General features: G+C 42.4%; 2 protein-coding genes and 1 long non-coding RNA gene across 7 annotated transcripts in view; 1 reads left to right on the top strand and 2 right to left on the bottom strand.

Moving 5' to 3' along the window:
• Positions 1 to 17,681, top strand: part of Fas1 (fasciclin 1) — a 224,839-nt gene that overhangs the window by 160,492 nt on the left and 46,666 nt on the right. For all 5 annotated transcript variants that reach the window (XM_069134650.1, XM_069134649.1, XM_069134648.1 and 2 more), the window contains exon 4: positions 15,716 to 15,846. In XM_069134650.1, the coding sequence (XP_068990751.1) occupies positions 15,716 to 15,846 (131 nt within the window). The remainder of the gene's footprint in view (positions 1 to 15,715; positions 15,847 to 17,681) is intronic.
• Orc3 (origin recognition complex subunit 3) overlaps positions 1 to 17,681 on the bottom strand; it is a 57,327-nt gene that overhangs the window by 14,772 nt on the left and 24,874 nt on the right. The gene's annotated exons all lie outside the window — the stretch shown is intronic.
• LOC138190693 (uncharacterized) lies at positions 1,639 to 16,850 on the bottom strand. The gene is made up of 2 exons (XR_011176740.1): positions 16,645 to 16,850; positions 1,639 to 2,039 (listed from the first exon to the last, which is right to left on the bottom strand). It is a non-coding gene; the product is annotated as an uncharacterized lncRNA (long non-coding RNA).

Genomic DNA, 17,681 nt, shown 5'->3' with positions numbered 1-17,681 from the left:
TGTTGAACATTTGTCAAATTCACATTTTCCGGAACTGTTAGATAATAACTATAAAAATGTAGTGCCTAGATCTTAACTTTTAATTTCAAATCACTGTAAAATGGATAAAAATTTATCAACTCTTATGGTCAATCTGTTCAAGACAGTCACAATTAGTGTCGAGTCTACCTCACGTTATGTACGGTAATGAAATGACACAAAAATTTCCATAATCTCTTCTCCGTCATCGTTCGTGCAAAATTATAATAACATCGATGCAGTACGAGGGTGCGCCTTTCGCCTTCCTTACCGACAAAAAAAAAAAAGAAAAAAGTCTGTTATAATGAATAATCATTGCATTCACACTTTTTCTCATTAATTAGCTAACAAAATTGAGAAGACCAGCGAGTTTCTGGGGTGGGGTGAAAAGAGGGGATGAGGGAAAAAGGCGGGGTTGAAAAAAATGGGCGAGCACCTCAGGGCTACAAAGCACGTTCCTGCGCGACGAACGTGTAATGAGATGAAACCCAGTCCGCGGTACCGGTTCCAAGATTAAAATCCCCCGCCGCCCTCAAGCCGAGACGAACATTGGCCTGGCTCTCTTTGTTGAAAAATATAAGACAAACTTCTTTCTGGTAACCCGGGTACGCGGACAAACCCTTTCCCAACCCCCGCAGGACTCTCTTCCTCTCCTCTCCTCTCCTCTCCTTTCCTCTCCACGCCTAAGGCGCCGAGCCCTAACAAGGAGGGAGACAAGTTGGGGATGAGTGGGCGTAATATAAGGCTATACGCGCTGTGTACTCACTTCAGGCTCTCCTACTATCGGCGTGACGCGAATAAAAAGGAGCCGCTTGCATTACTGACTCCCTGCTACAACAAAATCTACGGGAAAAGGGGGATCAGTCGAAAAGTGCGGGCTTTCAAGTACGAATCGAGAAGAGCATCGCGCGGCGCTTAAAGGAATTTTCAAATCAATGATGTTATCACACTTTACCGTCTATTTGATAATAAAACAGAGCTGAATAATGAATGATGAATGAATTATTTTTCAAGAAATATACTTTTTTTTTCATCTGAACTACACCCTCTTCATAATGTCGAACTAAACGTGGTTTTAAAACTATTCTACGCTATTTCTTGTATCAAAGTACCACATCTAAGGATTAGGGAGCATCTGCAAATTGTATCTGAAGGAGTTCAAAAACTAAAAAATTGATTCTTTTTTTACTTTATTCCTTCATACAGATTCATACATACCAATTATATACGTGAAAACGTATTCTAAAAAGTGTGCAATGTTTGAAACATTCCAGTGTATAAACTATGTTTCGTATATTTTCCGTTCGAATCTTACGAACAGCTGATCACAGTCATTTGAAAATGAGTGAGGCCTCACAGAATTAGTGTCACGATCGGTTAATGTTATACTCGTGTCCCGAATCTCAAGGTTTTTCAAAATCAACTCCTGCTTATTGAACATACAAAAAAAAGAAAAACTCAAACAATTCCGCAGATAACTTAATTCATAATAACCAAACATTTTCACTTCTTTCAAGATTTATAAAAATTTCCTTTCGCATCGAAATTCCGTCTGTGTATTAAGTATGACTCAAAAGTAAGGAAACAATTCGTTAAAGTCCGTTTTTTTTCCAAGCACCGACCCAAAATTTATTCACAAAGCTTCGCAACGAAATTTCTCGCCTCCACGAAAATCTTCCCCGCAAGATCTTCGGCTCGGCTCAGACTTCGGCAGCGTTTTTGAACATCGCGAAACCTCTTCTAGCGTTGCAAGGTGGCTTCGCCTGCATTCACCTTGGTCAATACCTCGAGCCTCCGAAACCTCCGCGAGTTTTCCGTACGACGGTTCATTGCTTATTGCGCAGCTTGGCCCCTGATCACTCGGGGCCTGGAGTCATTGATCGTCGGAAAGCTCGCGCCTCGATTTGCTCCCCCCCCCCCCCCCCCCCTCAGTGGAGAGATACATGTGAAGCTGCACTTATACGTGGACCATGGGGAGTCATGGTGTCGTGTTCGGTGTGAAATCTCGGCTCTGGAGGATCCTGAATAAGGAATGGTATGTATGAATATAGAGAGTGGCGGAAGAAACGGGCACCGCCTATACCGAGTATATGAATCGATACTTACATAATGTACCTATAGGTACATACACGCATACATACATGTATATATATTATATATATATATATGCACAGGAGGCAAAGGCGAGAAGATACGCAAAAAAATAAAGGAAAAAGCCGAATACATATGTACACCAGAGATTTTTCCATCTCTGCAAAGTTATGGGGACTTTTATTAGGCAGGCTTTGTCACCCACGAGCCGAGTCGTTCGATAAAACGGCGAAGAGAAAGAAAAAAGTGAAACAACAACGAACAGGGAAAAGAAGGAAATTCAATAAAAACAAACGGAATAACCGGCGAAGAAGACGCTGCCTGACGTGCGACGATCACGAGAATGCCGCGACGCTTGTAATACGTCTCTAGGTTGGATTCGTTTCGCTTCGAACCAGCTCGGTCAAGTTTTCTAATCTTTTCCGGTGTTCCCTTTCGGTAGCGCGAATTTCCCGGCACACCTCAAAGCCCTCTTAGAATAATAGTGTAAATCGTTACAACAAGAATCAGGCTAACGATAGGATTGTTTCCAATAAAAAATAATAGTTGAATATTCAAAATCACCGAAGGATAACTCTTCCGCGTGTACAGTACATGAAAATTTGTCAGATTTTACTATAATTATGGTGGGAAAATTGTCGGTTTAAATGAATGTTGTTTCACTCTATTGAAAATTTTTTTTTCGGATCAATTGATCAATTTCTCTGTCGAAAAAGAACAAAATACATCTTTCGGCGTATTTCATCGCCGTGTTTGGTTAATTCGACAAATCGTTCGTCTGCATCTGTGTACCTACACTGGCTTACATCCCTTTTTATATAAAACAGTTTTTGGATAATTTGAGCTAATAGCTGCAGCAGGCTTTAACCGGCAGTGAACTTTGGCGAGTGTTTCGCAATCAGCAGCGGAATATGAGTTTTCAAGATTAACGCAGAGTTCTAATTAAATTAAACCCACCCCTGAGGCCTGCGACGGAACGGCTGCACCGTGTCGTCAGGAATTTTTTTGAAATTTTTGCGCCTTTCTACCGCGGCGGTACTTCAGGAACGCGGAGAGGAATGACGGAGCCGCAAGGCCGGGTCGGATACTCTCTACGCGTCACGTCGTACCTTCCGCCTGTTTTACGACATACGTGTGTGCGTGTGCGTGTATGTCTGCAAGCTTCCGTTTTCCCGCTAGGCAAGTTGAGATCAACTCCAGAGACGCTATCAACGCCATTTCTCTTATTAATGATACCCCTCGAACGTGCAGTTCGGTAAATAATTGTGCGTGTCTGAATGTCGGGGTTAGGAAAAATAGAAATTTCACGGCAAGGATTTTTTTAAAATATTAAAATCATATTTGCACACCGACAAAGGAGCGGTGATATGCACGATTTTTTTATCCAGTTATTGGTAAAGTTTGATGTAATCTCTGGAACGAGGAAGAAGAAGGGAATCCGGAAAATTTGTAACGGCGATGAGAGTCTGCCGTTTATTGGGGAATTTAAATCCCGTCTCGGTGATGTAATTTTGCAAAAGCAGTTAAGCCTCGCGTTCTTGCCATTCGGGTTACTAATCGATAATTTAATTTCTTCGCGCGACGATGATTTGACATTTATTGTTACGGAAATGCCAGAACGTAGCCCCAGAATACCGTCACAGAATTACGCATCATTTCACTGTTTTGTTTCAAATCTACTCAACTGCACATCAGTCGTATAAATTTACAAACGCTAAACTACGTCAATTTTTTTACAATTTTGTCGCGAATTTTCATATAGTTAATTATTTATTCACGGAGAAAAAATCCTTCGTATGGTGAAAAAAAAAACACGTTCCCTGGTAGCAAAAGTTAAAAAATTATTTGTTAGTACAAATGAAACTTTAAAAGCTTTATTCAAATACACAGCCTTACTTGCAATCGATAGAAATTTACCGTTAAAGTCAACGTTTAAATGTATGCGCCTTGGCGGTGAGGCGGGGAAGCTGAGAACATTTCGAGAACCCGAAAACAAACATCGGGATTAGAAAGGATTCAAGGGGTTATTACGTAACGACGCTTCGTAGAGTTCACTTCGAATATCGAGCATATCGAGATAACATTATCGCGGTTTTTACATTGTTTGTAGATTGTTAATTGCGAATAATTTAAAGAAGTGTACCATTGAACATTATATTTTAAATCTTGGTACATTGTTTCGGTTTATAATATTCTTCAGTGCAATTTTCGCAGAAAAAAGTCCAACGAGTTTGTATTCGAGTTAGGAATAATTCTTCCTGGTTGAAATGCTGCGTGAGAACGAACCAGAGGTGAGCATCTGCCGACGCGCTGAGAATCGTGTGAAAGGTTATTATTCGCGAGCGATACGGTGATTATGCTAGACCGTAAGAGCCACGTGGGATTGCGAGGCAATTTTAGGAACGACTCAAAAACTCCGACTTGGGAAATAAAGTCGGGATTCCTCTCGCGGTAGCGATTCACGTACACATTCATATATGTATTGCAGCGTCGTACGTGAATCGGTGAAAATTCCCCGACACATGATCCCGCGGAAACTTATCCTAGAAATTTTCTTCTCAAGTTTGTTGAAAGATTCTGAAAATTTTATATCGAATTCCCATAAAAATTGTCAAACATTATACAATTTCGATCCTCCAGAGATGGTCAGAAGACTTCGAGGAAACTCGAAGTTGTAAAAAACTTTCGACCTACCGCCAGATTCAATGAATCTCAGAGAGCTTTAAAGGGGATGTGAATTTTCAAGCCGCGCTGCGGTCTGCATGCCGACTTTCCCGCAATCGTACCGTCGAAGGAATATTATTTTCGCTTCTGTTATTCGAACGTACACCGAGCAGTACGATTTGCGAACCGCTGAATGGATCCTAGGTCAAACCTTCAATACCGAAATGTAAACAGAAGCGTGGTGTTTGTGAGCGAGGATCCGTCGCAGAAATGTTTGATTTTGCAAACGCCTTCCCTTCATTCACCTAGACGCGTGGGTAGTGAATATTTCAGTGAATATGCGTTGTGAAAATTGATAACACCACGCGAGTGAAAGTGACGTATTTTCAAGCAGTCTAAAGTACGTTCAGAATTTATTTTCAAATTTGTTCGGATGGTTGTTACGTGGTGGTTATATGTGAATCATTTGACTAATTTAATCGCTGCTACGCGATCACCGCGATTTATGTGAAGTTGGTGTGACTACTCGCATTCTGGAGAGCAGAGTTAACGACGGAGGCAAAAAAATCCTGAACAACTTCGTTTTTCAAGTAAGATAACTATGGTTATAATTGACTTGATAGCCGGTCAGTTTATACTACAATTTCTTTTTTCATGTATCGAGAAACGTTTTACTTGCAGTAATCACTTGTCGATCATTTTCGACCAGTGAATTCGTATATTTCATGCTTCGGTTTGTCTTCGATGTATACCTTCCAACCAAAAGTAAAAATCCTGGAGTAACTTTAAATCTACTTTCCGTAGTAACTAAACACTCGAATTTTTTCTCGTAAATGACGACGCACAACTTTCGCGCTACTGGCGCATATCTAAGAGGTAGCGCGAGTATCGTATCTACGTGCTCGTATTTCGCCATAGCTGTCAAGGTGAATCGGGTAAATTCTGAACCAGGAGAAGTCTTAATGGAAATTAACAAAGCTCAATTTCCGGAGGGTTGGCAAATGGCAATTCAGTTCGGCGCCAGGTTGGCGTCATGTCTGCGTAGACTGTGCCACACCCTCTGCCTACTGCTCCTCCTCGTCGAATGGCTGCAGCTATCGAGACACTGCTTAGCTACTGCTGAAAGCTCAAAGCTTTTATTACCGTTCTCTGTTTCCGTGATCGAGCAAGAATTTTACTAGGTTTAACTGCCGATAAACCTCCGCAATGCTGTCCTACCGCGGGCTATAGTTCGGAATTTGTTGAAAATTGAATATATATTCAACTACTTCGTAGCTGTGCAATTAATATACATTTAGGTATCTGTACAGTTGTATAGAATGCGTTTTCCGTAGTTTTTAGCACAGATTCTCGAAAAATTTCTAGTAACCGTATAGTAAACTTGAAGATATCGATTGTCGATTCTCTTTACATGCTACGTAGGTTCGATATTTTCGTTACTAATGTTTATGCCTAAAGAATTCTTGCAATTATTTTATACCGTTTATCATTTTCAAAATAATATCTAATTTCTTGCTTATCAGACTTCCGGCTGATGACTTGTACGATTGATAATGTTAATATCTTCGTCTGTGATTTATAATCTTGCTGATTGTAAAAAAAAAGAGATTCGGTAATCGGAACATGAACATGGAATTGAGAAATCATTTCTCTTGAACTTTTTTTCAACACTAAACGTTGAACTATTCAAGCTAACAAATTAAAAACAATTTCCAAAATTTGTAAAATGGTGTGTAGTCTGATGCAAATCCTTATGTACGTACAAAATTCCTATTCAGCGTTCAAAACCCTCGGCAAAAACATTATTCTCACACATCTGGTTTTCTACTATCATAGTCGAAATGGAGAAATAAAAATGAATGAATAAGAAATGAGCGTACGTAAATATAAATTCTGCAGAGTAGAAATCGGGCCGGTGGAGCCAGAATTTTCAGGGCATAAAAAACTGCTTCCCAAGTGCGGAAATCCCGAGTACGATAAAAGGCGAGCAGTGAGCTTGCAAGGCGATTCGGTCACATCGCTTAAAGCTCGATAATCACCCGTGAGTCGTCGGTTCGCTGGTATTTACCGGGAGCTTACTCAAGTCGCATGATACGATCTGAAGGGAGAGGAGAGTATCTCGATTATCCGGTGAATAGATGTACGTATCTGGTACGGCGATCGAATTCACCGATGGAAAACAAAGGTGAATGTTCCGAATTAAATCGTCGAATTATATGATAACGGTATCGAGCTTTTTCACCGCGCCTTTATTCTCGGCGTCCGCGATCATTTCGGGAGGGTTGGAGGAAAGGACACGCGGAGTGAAACACGGTCAACATTGCCTCCGGATATTTTTCAATTATCACCGAGAAAAACAATTCGACGGTTAATAAAATCCCCCCCCCCATTGTTATTGCTCCTTTATCACTCGCCCCCTTAGCGTTTCTATTGTCCTCTCTATATTATCTTTCACCGTTTCTACCCCGCCACTACTCTTTGTTCTTGAAAGCTGTCATAAGAATAAGCTTTCGCATTTAGCAGGCCTCCGTCACGTCCGGGCTTCCCTTTGCACATCTTGACAAGTTCAAAGTACACAAAGAGGTTTTCTTTTACTCGACGAATTTTTTTCCCCCTTTTCCTTTTTATCTTAATATTATACCCTTGTTCCGCTATGTTTTTACTCCCCCTCATTTTATTATCATCTCTGCATCGCCGGATGACCCTTCAGCTTTCCTTATTGTTCGAAGCCTTACTTGTCCTTTTTCACGCTGGATAATCGGAGGAAAGAGGACTTTCGTACCGGAGCCGAGTGTTCATGAAATTTAAGCAGTAAATCGCCTCGTCACGATACCTGGATATTTTTAATAAAATTCTCACCACTTTCAACTTTACAACACACGCAACAAGTCATGCTTTCATTTTATACCATCTGCTTTATTCCCCGACGATTGTACGGTCGAACCGATTCTTCGGAATAAAATTCGCAATGTTCAAAAGTTACTTTCACTACACCGTAGTAGGTATATACGATATTGTATAACGAGTGAAATTGTACCTCAAAACGGAATCGCGAATTGAATTTCTGTATTTCGTCGAGGATCAGTCGGGGTGAGAAAACGGTTGGCAATTAAGCCCGGGGAATTAATTATTCAATACAGCATTAGGCAAGCTAGACTCTCCGAAAGTCACGGGACAACCGAGCGTTGTCATGAATACTCGAAACAAACACGCCGAGACACTTTATACACACGTATACGCGTACCCTGGGTGCATTTGTTCAGCTCGTAAAAGTCAAGGCGTTGGGGGAGGCTCATTAATACTGGCTGGTAGCAGCGCAAGGGTGTAAAATGATACGCCTGTAATTTGCAGGGACATTTTTCCTGGTACCTGCAGCTCAGCGCGGCGTGTAGGTTAAAAGTTTTATTTTCATATATATTTTTTTCTTCTTTTCCTCATAATTTGGGAGGACTCGTGGAAAAAGAGAGAGAGAGAGAAACAGCGATATACGGGGCAATTTTCACGAATTCTAGCCTATTATGATGCGTTGTAAAGTTGAGCGGCGAATTTAGGGACGGTTCAAAGGTCATGGAGACTGGAAGAACGGAGTAAAATGTACCGCGAATGCATCACGAACGTTTTTTTAACCCATGCATGTGATACGAATGTTACTACCATCAAGGATTTTATTCATTTACTGGCCTGATAGCCCCATAAGTTGTGAGAAAGAAACTCGTAGTTTTTCAAATCGAATCGATATATATTATAGATAACTACGTTCGTTTGCTGCGAACTCTCGTGCGATGATTGATTAATTGGTGTTAATTATACTTCAACCAATTATGTTCGCCGCCCAAAATTAACACCGCACTTAATTGGTCAGCAATTTGAGAATTAACACGTATCGGTATTGCAATTTATTTCGTCGACGCGTAAAAATTATGATGATATGTATTCTTTGAGAAATATGGAACAGGTTCTTTTTGAAATAGTAATGAAATTCAGTTTACGGTTGCCAGATAAATGATTGAATCGAAATGAGCGTTCAATTATCACTACGTCAAGTTACCAATTATCATTCGAAGCACCGCAGAATCACGAAAACGTGAGGATTGTAATCAAGGCCCGATTACCGCCGTCTCCGTGTAGATCAGAATTCTCTTTGACGAAATCACCGTGCCGTCGGACTCGTGGATATTACATCGCGGCATCACTCGGTATCAGATTCCAGACAATTCGAGAAGCAACACGGACCTCATTCGCGGCTAACTGTACGGCATGCGATCGCATATGAGAATTGATCAGAGAGTTACATGCACGGAATTTGATATCCCTAATGAAATTCCGCGATCGAGAAACCTGCAATCGCATAGCGAACGGTCCAACTTTTCTAGAAATCGAATGGCGCAGCAGCAGAATGCATCTGAAATTCGTGATAATCCGAACTTGAAGTTGAACAACATTGCCACTATAGGAGAAACGCGAATTTCAATTAACTATATAAGCCACTTCCGGCTGCAGGGGGAGCCCAAGTACGGAGTTATTAAATTATTAGGCAGAGCTTCAACTTACGTAAGTCGATGCAGCGAGTCTTGGGAATTAGAGAAGTTTCGTTGCAAGTTTGTCGATACAAGCTGTGCAGTAAAGTGGAGAAGTGAAGGTGAAGCCGATAGCTAAGAACTTGTTGTCTTCAGCCCAGGGCTAATTTGTAACGCGAGGCGATTTAACGAGTCTTCGAGCTGTTTTGAATAAAATTTTGTTGAATTGTCTACGATTTCCGAAGTTCGCATTTGAGGAATTTTTTTTTTTCTTTTTTATAGCAACACACCGAATTCTCAATATTCAAAAGCAGGGCATATACGGTGTGAAATACGCGTTACAGATGAACCTGTCATCGGCACTGCGTGAAGTGTGAACTCTGTCGAAACTCATCGGTGTGTTTGACCGATTTCTTTTTTCACCCGACTGTTTCAGCAGACGAAAATTCTTTTTCACGTTCTGTCAATTTCGTCTTTGTCAGCTTTTTCCCGATTTCATTACGCTCCGCTTGTATGCGCTTGTGTGGCTGCGACGAACCTTTGAGAGCTCCGGCGATTCGTCAGTGGCGTTGCTTCGAACCGCAGAAACATACGTTGAAAATTCTGTCTCGCTTAATAATGAATTTTCGAAACATTATAACGCAGACTTCAAGTTGTTGCATTTGAATGCCGTTAGTTACCAAGTTCCTAAACGAGGGGCGCCGTACTTTTCGCCAGCAACCGGTTGCAGAGCTTTTGAAACTAATTTTCCAAAGACTCGCTGAAAGAAGCTATTGCTTCCTTATTCCCGCCAACTTCTCTGCATCGCCTTTATTACAGTCCGAAGAAGAAGAAGAACTTTTCAGAGGTTTGAATAAACACCTCTCGGGCTTGAATGTATCCGGCTGCCATCTCGGCAGAAAAGTTCCGCAACAAGATCTCGCATTGTAATTCTCTCCTCGGTGCATCGTTTCGACCGCGGGGCGGTAATAAAGGTTTGGTACGTCAACCCGAATAGATCATCGGTATTTTGACGCGGATGGAAAGCCCGTGGCGAGTTTCAGTCCGGTAGTTTCCCCTCGAAGAAAAGTGGACGGTCAAAAGTTGTTGTTCCAAGCTGTTGGGACGCAATTACCGATCTATACGCCTATCCGTATAATAACGCTAGGCTAACACTGCGCGGCGTCGACGGGAGAGCAAAGAAGCAAACAGTGCGTCCGTTTGATAAACAAATTACCATCCATCAACGCTGGTTAAACGAAGCGCGACGTCGTCTGACGTACCTACCGTCGCGTCGTATCAGAAGGGTGGAATATAATTAAGCTCCAGCACGCGAGTCGCCGAAAAGCCAACCGCTTAAGCTCCGCGAAGCGTCAGGCTCAAAGACTCGGATTCGTCGTCGCGAAACGGAAAGAAGAATATTGCTCGGGGATATATCGAGTCCGTTGACGACTTTCGCCGCGACGATGCCGAGGCGCAGGAAACAGATCTCGAACGAGCAGTAACTACTCCATAAACCGGATCTAAGCCGGGTAAGAGATAGGACGGAAATGGCGACCTGCGTTATCTGCCGAGCTAATTGGTTTCCGCGAGCCAGTGTCGGGCACAATGCCCGCTACAACGAACCCTTGCCTCGAGTCCAAATTGCCTGCATTAGAGATCGCTCTCCAGGTACCTACCGACCTTCGACGTCAAATCGAATCTCTTCTCCCTCCCTGTCTATCAAGGTGTCTATGTACGTACCTGCATACTCTTGCTAAAACGTTCGGTACCGCGTCTGGTCCCCTCCCCCAACGCAACGCTCGCAATTCGATTTTCTGTACTACAGGGAGGTTTTATCACTTCGAGTGGATTGTACGTGTTTTAATTTCTCATTTTATGGTTCTTCGACGAATGTTTTTCGCTTTATATTTGTAGAAACAACAAAGTCCACGGAACGGGAGTCTGCTCTCCAACTCACCACTCAGCACCGGGATATTATAAGCTACCAAAGACATTTCTGAAAAGATCTGACTTGAGATCTGAGATATCTTTTCAGAAATTGGAGTATACGACTGAAATCTCTGGAAAACTCTCTATGAAAAAAATAATAATAAGAACCCACAAAAAAGGGTATATACATATATACAGTGATTATAACGGACAAACGGTTTCAGAGTGGAAACTTTAAAAGAGTACCGGTTGGCTGAGAGGTATTCTCACTTTCGTTCGCTTCTTAGCGAACTGGTAAAGATTTTTTGCGCACCTAAAATATCGAAACTTCCAATGACGGGGAGTTTTTAAATATTCGAACGACCTCGCCTCGAGGTAAATCGTAGTGACTGGAGAATTCGAGGTCAACGTGTCTGTGGAAATTTGCAGGGTCGTCGCTCGGGTATCAATTCTCGCAAGGTCCAAATTGCCGCACCGTTCCACCCTTTGGGGGGGGGGAGGAGGAGTCGACGCTCCAGGCGCGATATCCTCGGACCTCCATCTCTGGCGAGTAACCCTAAATCACCCAAGCGGTACGTACGGGTTACAGGGCCAGTATAAACGTGAGGCTTCAACCCCTCCTCGAAGGGCGAAAAGGGGTGGACGGTGACTGCGGCAGCCAGTGAAGGCTTACTGCGCAGAGCGTTATTCAAACGAGCGTTATTCCGTGAGCGGAGGCAGTGTGGAAACCTCGACGAGTCTCCGTTGACCCGTTCGTTACCTTTGCTATGAGTGTATATAGTGCCGGAGGTACGCCGGAGTCGGCATTGCTCCCTGGTTATACACTTTTCATTCCTCCCTGAAGCGTTATTCTTTTGTTGAAACGCTGCAGACGCAGTGGAATACCGGGAACCAAAGTACCCTCAAGTTCGCAATTCTTCGACTTCCGGCTAAGCGTTAATTTCCAGCCTTATACTACCAGGGGACTGTATTAATTACGAGCTCTGCCTACTAATGATATCGCGCTACTCGCAAAACTTCCAAAACACGGCGGATTAAACCGCCAACATGTCGGCGAGCTGAACCGATGTTTGTTTGGACATGAAATCTCTTGCTGCAATTATCACGAATTCCAGTTGTATACGAAAATTCATCTAGTGGGTATAAAAAGCTTCTTCGTTGTCCCGCACGATTTACTAACCCGAGCGACTTTATCCACGTAAATCGTGTTTCCTGTACCGATACCTTTTCGGGGTGGTTCAATGCTAATACCGGCGGTATAATAAAGTGGCGAACGAAAGAGAAAAGGAGAAAGAGGAATGGAAGGAAAGTGAAAGTGAAGAAGCGTCGGCGCAGAGAAGCTATCATTTACCAAACGGACTTTGACTAAAACGACCGCACTGCCATTTATTCGACCACCTCTTTCCCCGCTGCCTCTCTTTGACCAACGGCATGATACATGCACTCTTTATCTCGCGGATGCTGCGCCGTCGATGTTCCAAAGTCCCCGGGGACTACATCCATTTATCCGCGCCACCGGATCCGCGGCATTAAAACTGACCGGGGCCCACCCATCCAGTCAGTCTAGAAGCGAGAGAGGCGCTTCTTCTGGGCCTCGTCGACTACCCCGCAGTCACGCGCGCTCTGAATAGGGTATATTCGGGGTTTGTTTAGACGACCAACACCCGGATATTCACCGTTTCATTTATCTTACTCGAGAGATTCCGGCCTGAGGGGAGTTCCTCTCGCTCACCGATCCCATCCCTCTTCGTCGTCGGTACGTGTATCTTTTTATACCCATATACCGAGAGTAATATTAGCTCTCGGTGTAAGCGATCTACACTCAAAAGTTTCCACTTTTACTCAAAGAAATATTAGATAATTAATGAGTACGCAGGCGGCGGGGGGTACAGATCGGACCATCTAGAATTATACCTATTTCTGGCAGTTTTTTTTTTTTTTTTTTTTTTCAAGAAAATGAAAACACGTAGAGCAATTAAAGTTTGAGGACTTAGTTATATGTATTTAGTTTCAAGAAGATTTTGAAATTTTTTCATTGAAATTAATAACAAAGTGGTGACATGGCGTATATAAGTAGCGAACGACCACGTTTTCAGTCCGGTGGCGCAGATCTCTCAGTCAATTTTTATCCGATCGAATTCAAATATTGACACTATCTTTAAAACTTGTTTGTGGAATCAAGCTCGTGGCTAAATTTTTGAACTTCTTGTTCACGATCGTATGGATTTGATATTTTTTTTTATTTATCATTAGGGTTACGAGCTCGAACCCGAAAAGGTGTTTCTTGCTCAAAATTTGTTTTCTATCCGTCACAAGTTGGACAGTGATGTCAGGAGATGCGCCACCGCAAAAGCTCTCGAGTTCGGAGTAGTTCGTTACTTATATGCGTCATGCCGCCAGTTTGTTATTAATTTCAATAAAAAAAAATTGTAAAATGTTCTTAAAACTAAAAATAACAGAGCCCGTAAACTTGCATTACGAATCTTTCCTTTTTACGGAGTCCTATAGAGACGGTTAACTAAAAGTACCGTAGATCCTAAGGAACAGGGTAACAAAGGTGATTAGATTTTTTTATTCCAACGTAACTATTATTATTATTGTAGGTCAGAACTTCGTTCGTAAAGGTCCCAAGTTACTTTGAAATTTGTTTAATATATTTAGGTACGATATCGAAATCGTGATTATTATTGGCGAAACCTTCTCTTACGGTGGTACGCCATGCGTATAACGCGGCCTGTGCCGAAACATGCGAATGCGCGTTCACTGGGTATCTGGCTAATTGTAAGTATGTAGAGATACATTCGCCGGCTGAGTGAACACCCTATAAATTACGTTTGCTGGAAACTCGGCTGTTCCTCCGCAATGGTCTGGACCGACGCACCTTCCTATCTGCTTTGCTATTAACAAACATCCTGCAGTTTGCGTCCGACTTGGAAGATAAATAATCCTCACATTTGTCTGCACATTTATATCGTACCTTGTTCGCTTCGATTCGGCAGGCGTGGAAAATTTTGCGCTCTTCCTCGAGCAGCTCTGAAGTTTGGATCATTATTCGGGGGACAAACCTCAAATCGATCGGATATTTAGAGCGAACTGTGCTAGAATACAACAGCGATAAAATCGTTCGATTGGTATGCGGATTTGTGAAGCCATCGGTACTTGACTACGTAGCGAACAAGTCGAATCAATTCGATTGATTTGAATATTATTCACCAATAAAACATCGAAGACGAAAGAAATGACCTCTCATACTCGACCAAGGAATCGGCAACATATATGATTGATGAAATGATCGTTATATTTCTTTTGAGATCACGAGCAATGGTTTTCCCTCGATATCTTTCGCACACTACAACTGTGAAATGTTTTCACAAAACACGTGCAATGTGAAAAAGTAATTTTTTGAATCTAGTGACATATGTTTCAGGTGCTGCATTATATTTGATCACAATTGATCAATGAATATTTCAGACTGATCTATATTGGGATAGTAGAGTATTTCACCGATAATCTAAATCGTATATTATATACAAAACTTGCAGACGTGACGTTCATTCTGTACAAGGCTATGATACGAATACTGTGATAATCAGGTTCTTCGGCAATTAGAAAATGCTGGTCTTTTATATCCTGAAAAAAATATGGCCTTTCCACTTGGCTTACGCTTGAAGCAAGTGAACAAGTACTTGAATAACGAAGTTGTTGGAACAGTTGTTGGGCTTGCGAAGGGTCGACTACACGGTAAACAAATTTGTGAAATGTCCCTTCCGCTACAAAACACTAGCAAGTATATAAAGGTATCGTATAGGGACGGTAATGCCCGTCTGCTCCAATATTCTATAGGTTCTCGAAATGTACCTAATTTCACTTTCACTTATAATTGGACGAGAATACTTGGCATCAATTCACAGGGGTCGAAAATCCTCGTTTGACTGCCAAAATCACAGCGATGATAATCGCTTGTATAAGCACGAATCTGATTGTATCGCAACTCTCCGACTGGTTGGGGATGAAAACTGAGTGTGTAGTTAATCCTTGTTGACGTCTAAATTATACGGCACGTGAAGGTGTACGGGTATAAAGGTTTGTTTCCCCATTCCGCGTGTAGTTTCGCACTGAATTCGCAACCTACGTGCAATTCAATTTCGAGCGGTTTAGTTTCTGAAATTGGAAAATCAAAGGGTGTTACATGGTTCACCTAAGTCCCGCAAGGACCGAGGCTCACATCCACCTCTTATGTATCGCTATTACCAACGCGATGCCTCATCCTAGTCAAATATAATTAGCATCATTATCGTAATTGGGTCAGTTAACTTGCGCCAAGCCATTTTTGTAGTCGGCAGCTCGGAAGCTGACTTCACCATGTCTCGTAATGTAATTTGTAGATCGTTACTGGTTTGCTATTCAAGGAAAGTCATGCTCGTTTTTCTCTCCTGACTATTATACGCGTCCAGCAGTAAAATGCAGCGAATACAATTTAATTGCAACGGAGTTTCTCCTCTTCCCTGTTACAGGTGCTCCACATAATTAATGAAGTCCTCGAACCGGTACGATCCAACCCGACAGCTCAGCCGATTTATAATCCAGATGCCCTCCAGTTCCTGAACCAGAGTGAGAATCTAAACTTGGGACAGCATCGTATACGGTAAGTTTACAATATAATTCAGTTCTACGAAGCGAGTTGGTTCTTGTTCGATTGACAATACGCGTAAAGAAATTTCATTTGATAAACTTCGAAGCCGCGTTGACTGCAAAACATTTCGATGAGTAATAAAACAGGGTTCTAAATTACGTCACAGAATGCAGTTCGCTTACATATAACTTTAATTATCGATGACAAGGCCGGGCCTTTTTTACTGACGCTTCACTCGCCTCCTCTTCAGAGTGTTGCGAGTTAAGCGAAACGGGTAAAGATACATCCCTCTTCGTACAGCCAAAGTAACATTCATTCTTGGGATTGAGTTCTTGCGAGAACGGCACACCGGGATCAAAATAAGACAAGGACGTGGCTTTGTGTTCTCTTAAGCTGTTGCGGCTATCAGGACCGCGCAAAGAGCGGGTGTCAGTGGTTGCGAACGTAACCGCAGACGATCGCTGCCGACCGATTGCGTTTCTCAGCACTTGGAACTTGCTGTCTAAATCCCTTGAGATGAAGAGAGAACGAGAGAGAGGGAGAGGGTGGGAGAAAAAGACAGCATGTGGTTTCTTCGAGTGTAAAGTTTCTTGAGTGAAGAAACAGGAGCAGTCTGTTCTGGGTTTCGGACTTGAACCCCGCGACACGAGAATTATGGGGGAACGTGAAAGGTGAAAGTTATTTCTGGTCATCAAAAATTCAGCCCCTCTTCTTGGAAGGTGCTTCTCACTTTTCACTCTCCGCTTTGATCGCCTACGCGTAACCAAACCAAAATCAGCTCAGACTGAAATATTTTCATAAAAATTTTACCTCTCGTTTTCTGCCGCACAGAGAACCGATGGTATAATGCCTTGTCACCAGTCCGTGCTTTTTCTCGTTTGCAACAAGTGTAAGGAGAGGAAAAAAGCGGAAGCATCAGGTTCGAGTACGTTTCAATTGGAGTTGAACCGGTGGATGTAGTTACGTATAGCACGTGGTGCACGGACATTTGGTTCTGCAAGTTTCTCGTTCCATTTAAAGTCCCAGGGTTGCACTACCTGTGAAACAAAGGCAACAGACCGGGTTTGAAAGTTTGAAACAAGTAATTTGTTTCCACTGTGAAAGAAAGTCTCTCTCCTGAATCTCTTTCGCCACAACGGCATACTTGGGCTATGTATAAGTTATTATCCTTGAAGTTTTACGGTTTTTACGGCTTATTGACGATCCTATCTGCATTTTTTTCCCTCCACTTTTTACGGTTCCACTTTTAAGCCGCTTTTACACACAAGGTAGGCAAATTTATAGCTGTTGTAAAATAATGCAAGAAATATCCAGCAGCCCGGGGCATGGCGGTGGTAACAGAAGCTAATGCTCAAATAATACTGTAGTAGCTGCCTAAAGACTGCCCAGACTTATCTGTTTTACTCTCGGTGCGGTGGTCTGTCCCCTGTCACCTTTACTTAGCAGTTAAAGATCTAAAGTCGGAAAGACCAGCCGTCCCAGTGAATTAAACCTGGAATGGACTAGCACAGGAAATCACCTCGATCCTCTTTTCGTTTTTCTTTGTGCAAAGTTTAAGATTTCTTAATTTTCGCGCTTTTTCAGGCTGCGATGCCGTAAAACGACAGCAAGCCGTAATTCAAAAGACGCTTCATCGTTTGCGAATTAAATTTGGTCCTTCAAACAATCAAACAGCCGTGAGAATCGAGTCCCACCAACTTGCTTTGACCATTAATCCCGGGGTTCGCTTTCTCCTGACAAATGCTAAAGGCGCGGAAGTGCTTTCAACGGAATTAAGTGCCAGTAGTACCGGGTAGTTGGCATTACTTTGAAAGAGGAGAGATGTGGTGAAGAGGGTCATTTTAGAA

This window comes from Neodiprion pinetum, chromosome 3 (genome assembly GCF_021155775.2).
Source record: "Neodiprion pinetum isolate iyNeoPine1 chromosome 3, iyNeoPine1.2, whole genome shotgun sequence".
NCBI lineage: Eukaryota > Metazoa > Arthropoda > Insecta > Hymenoptera > Diprionidae > Neodiprion > Neodiprion pinetum.
Note: the sequence above shows the minus strand (reverse complement) of the source record. Positions and strands in the feature narration are given on the sequence as shown.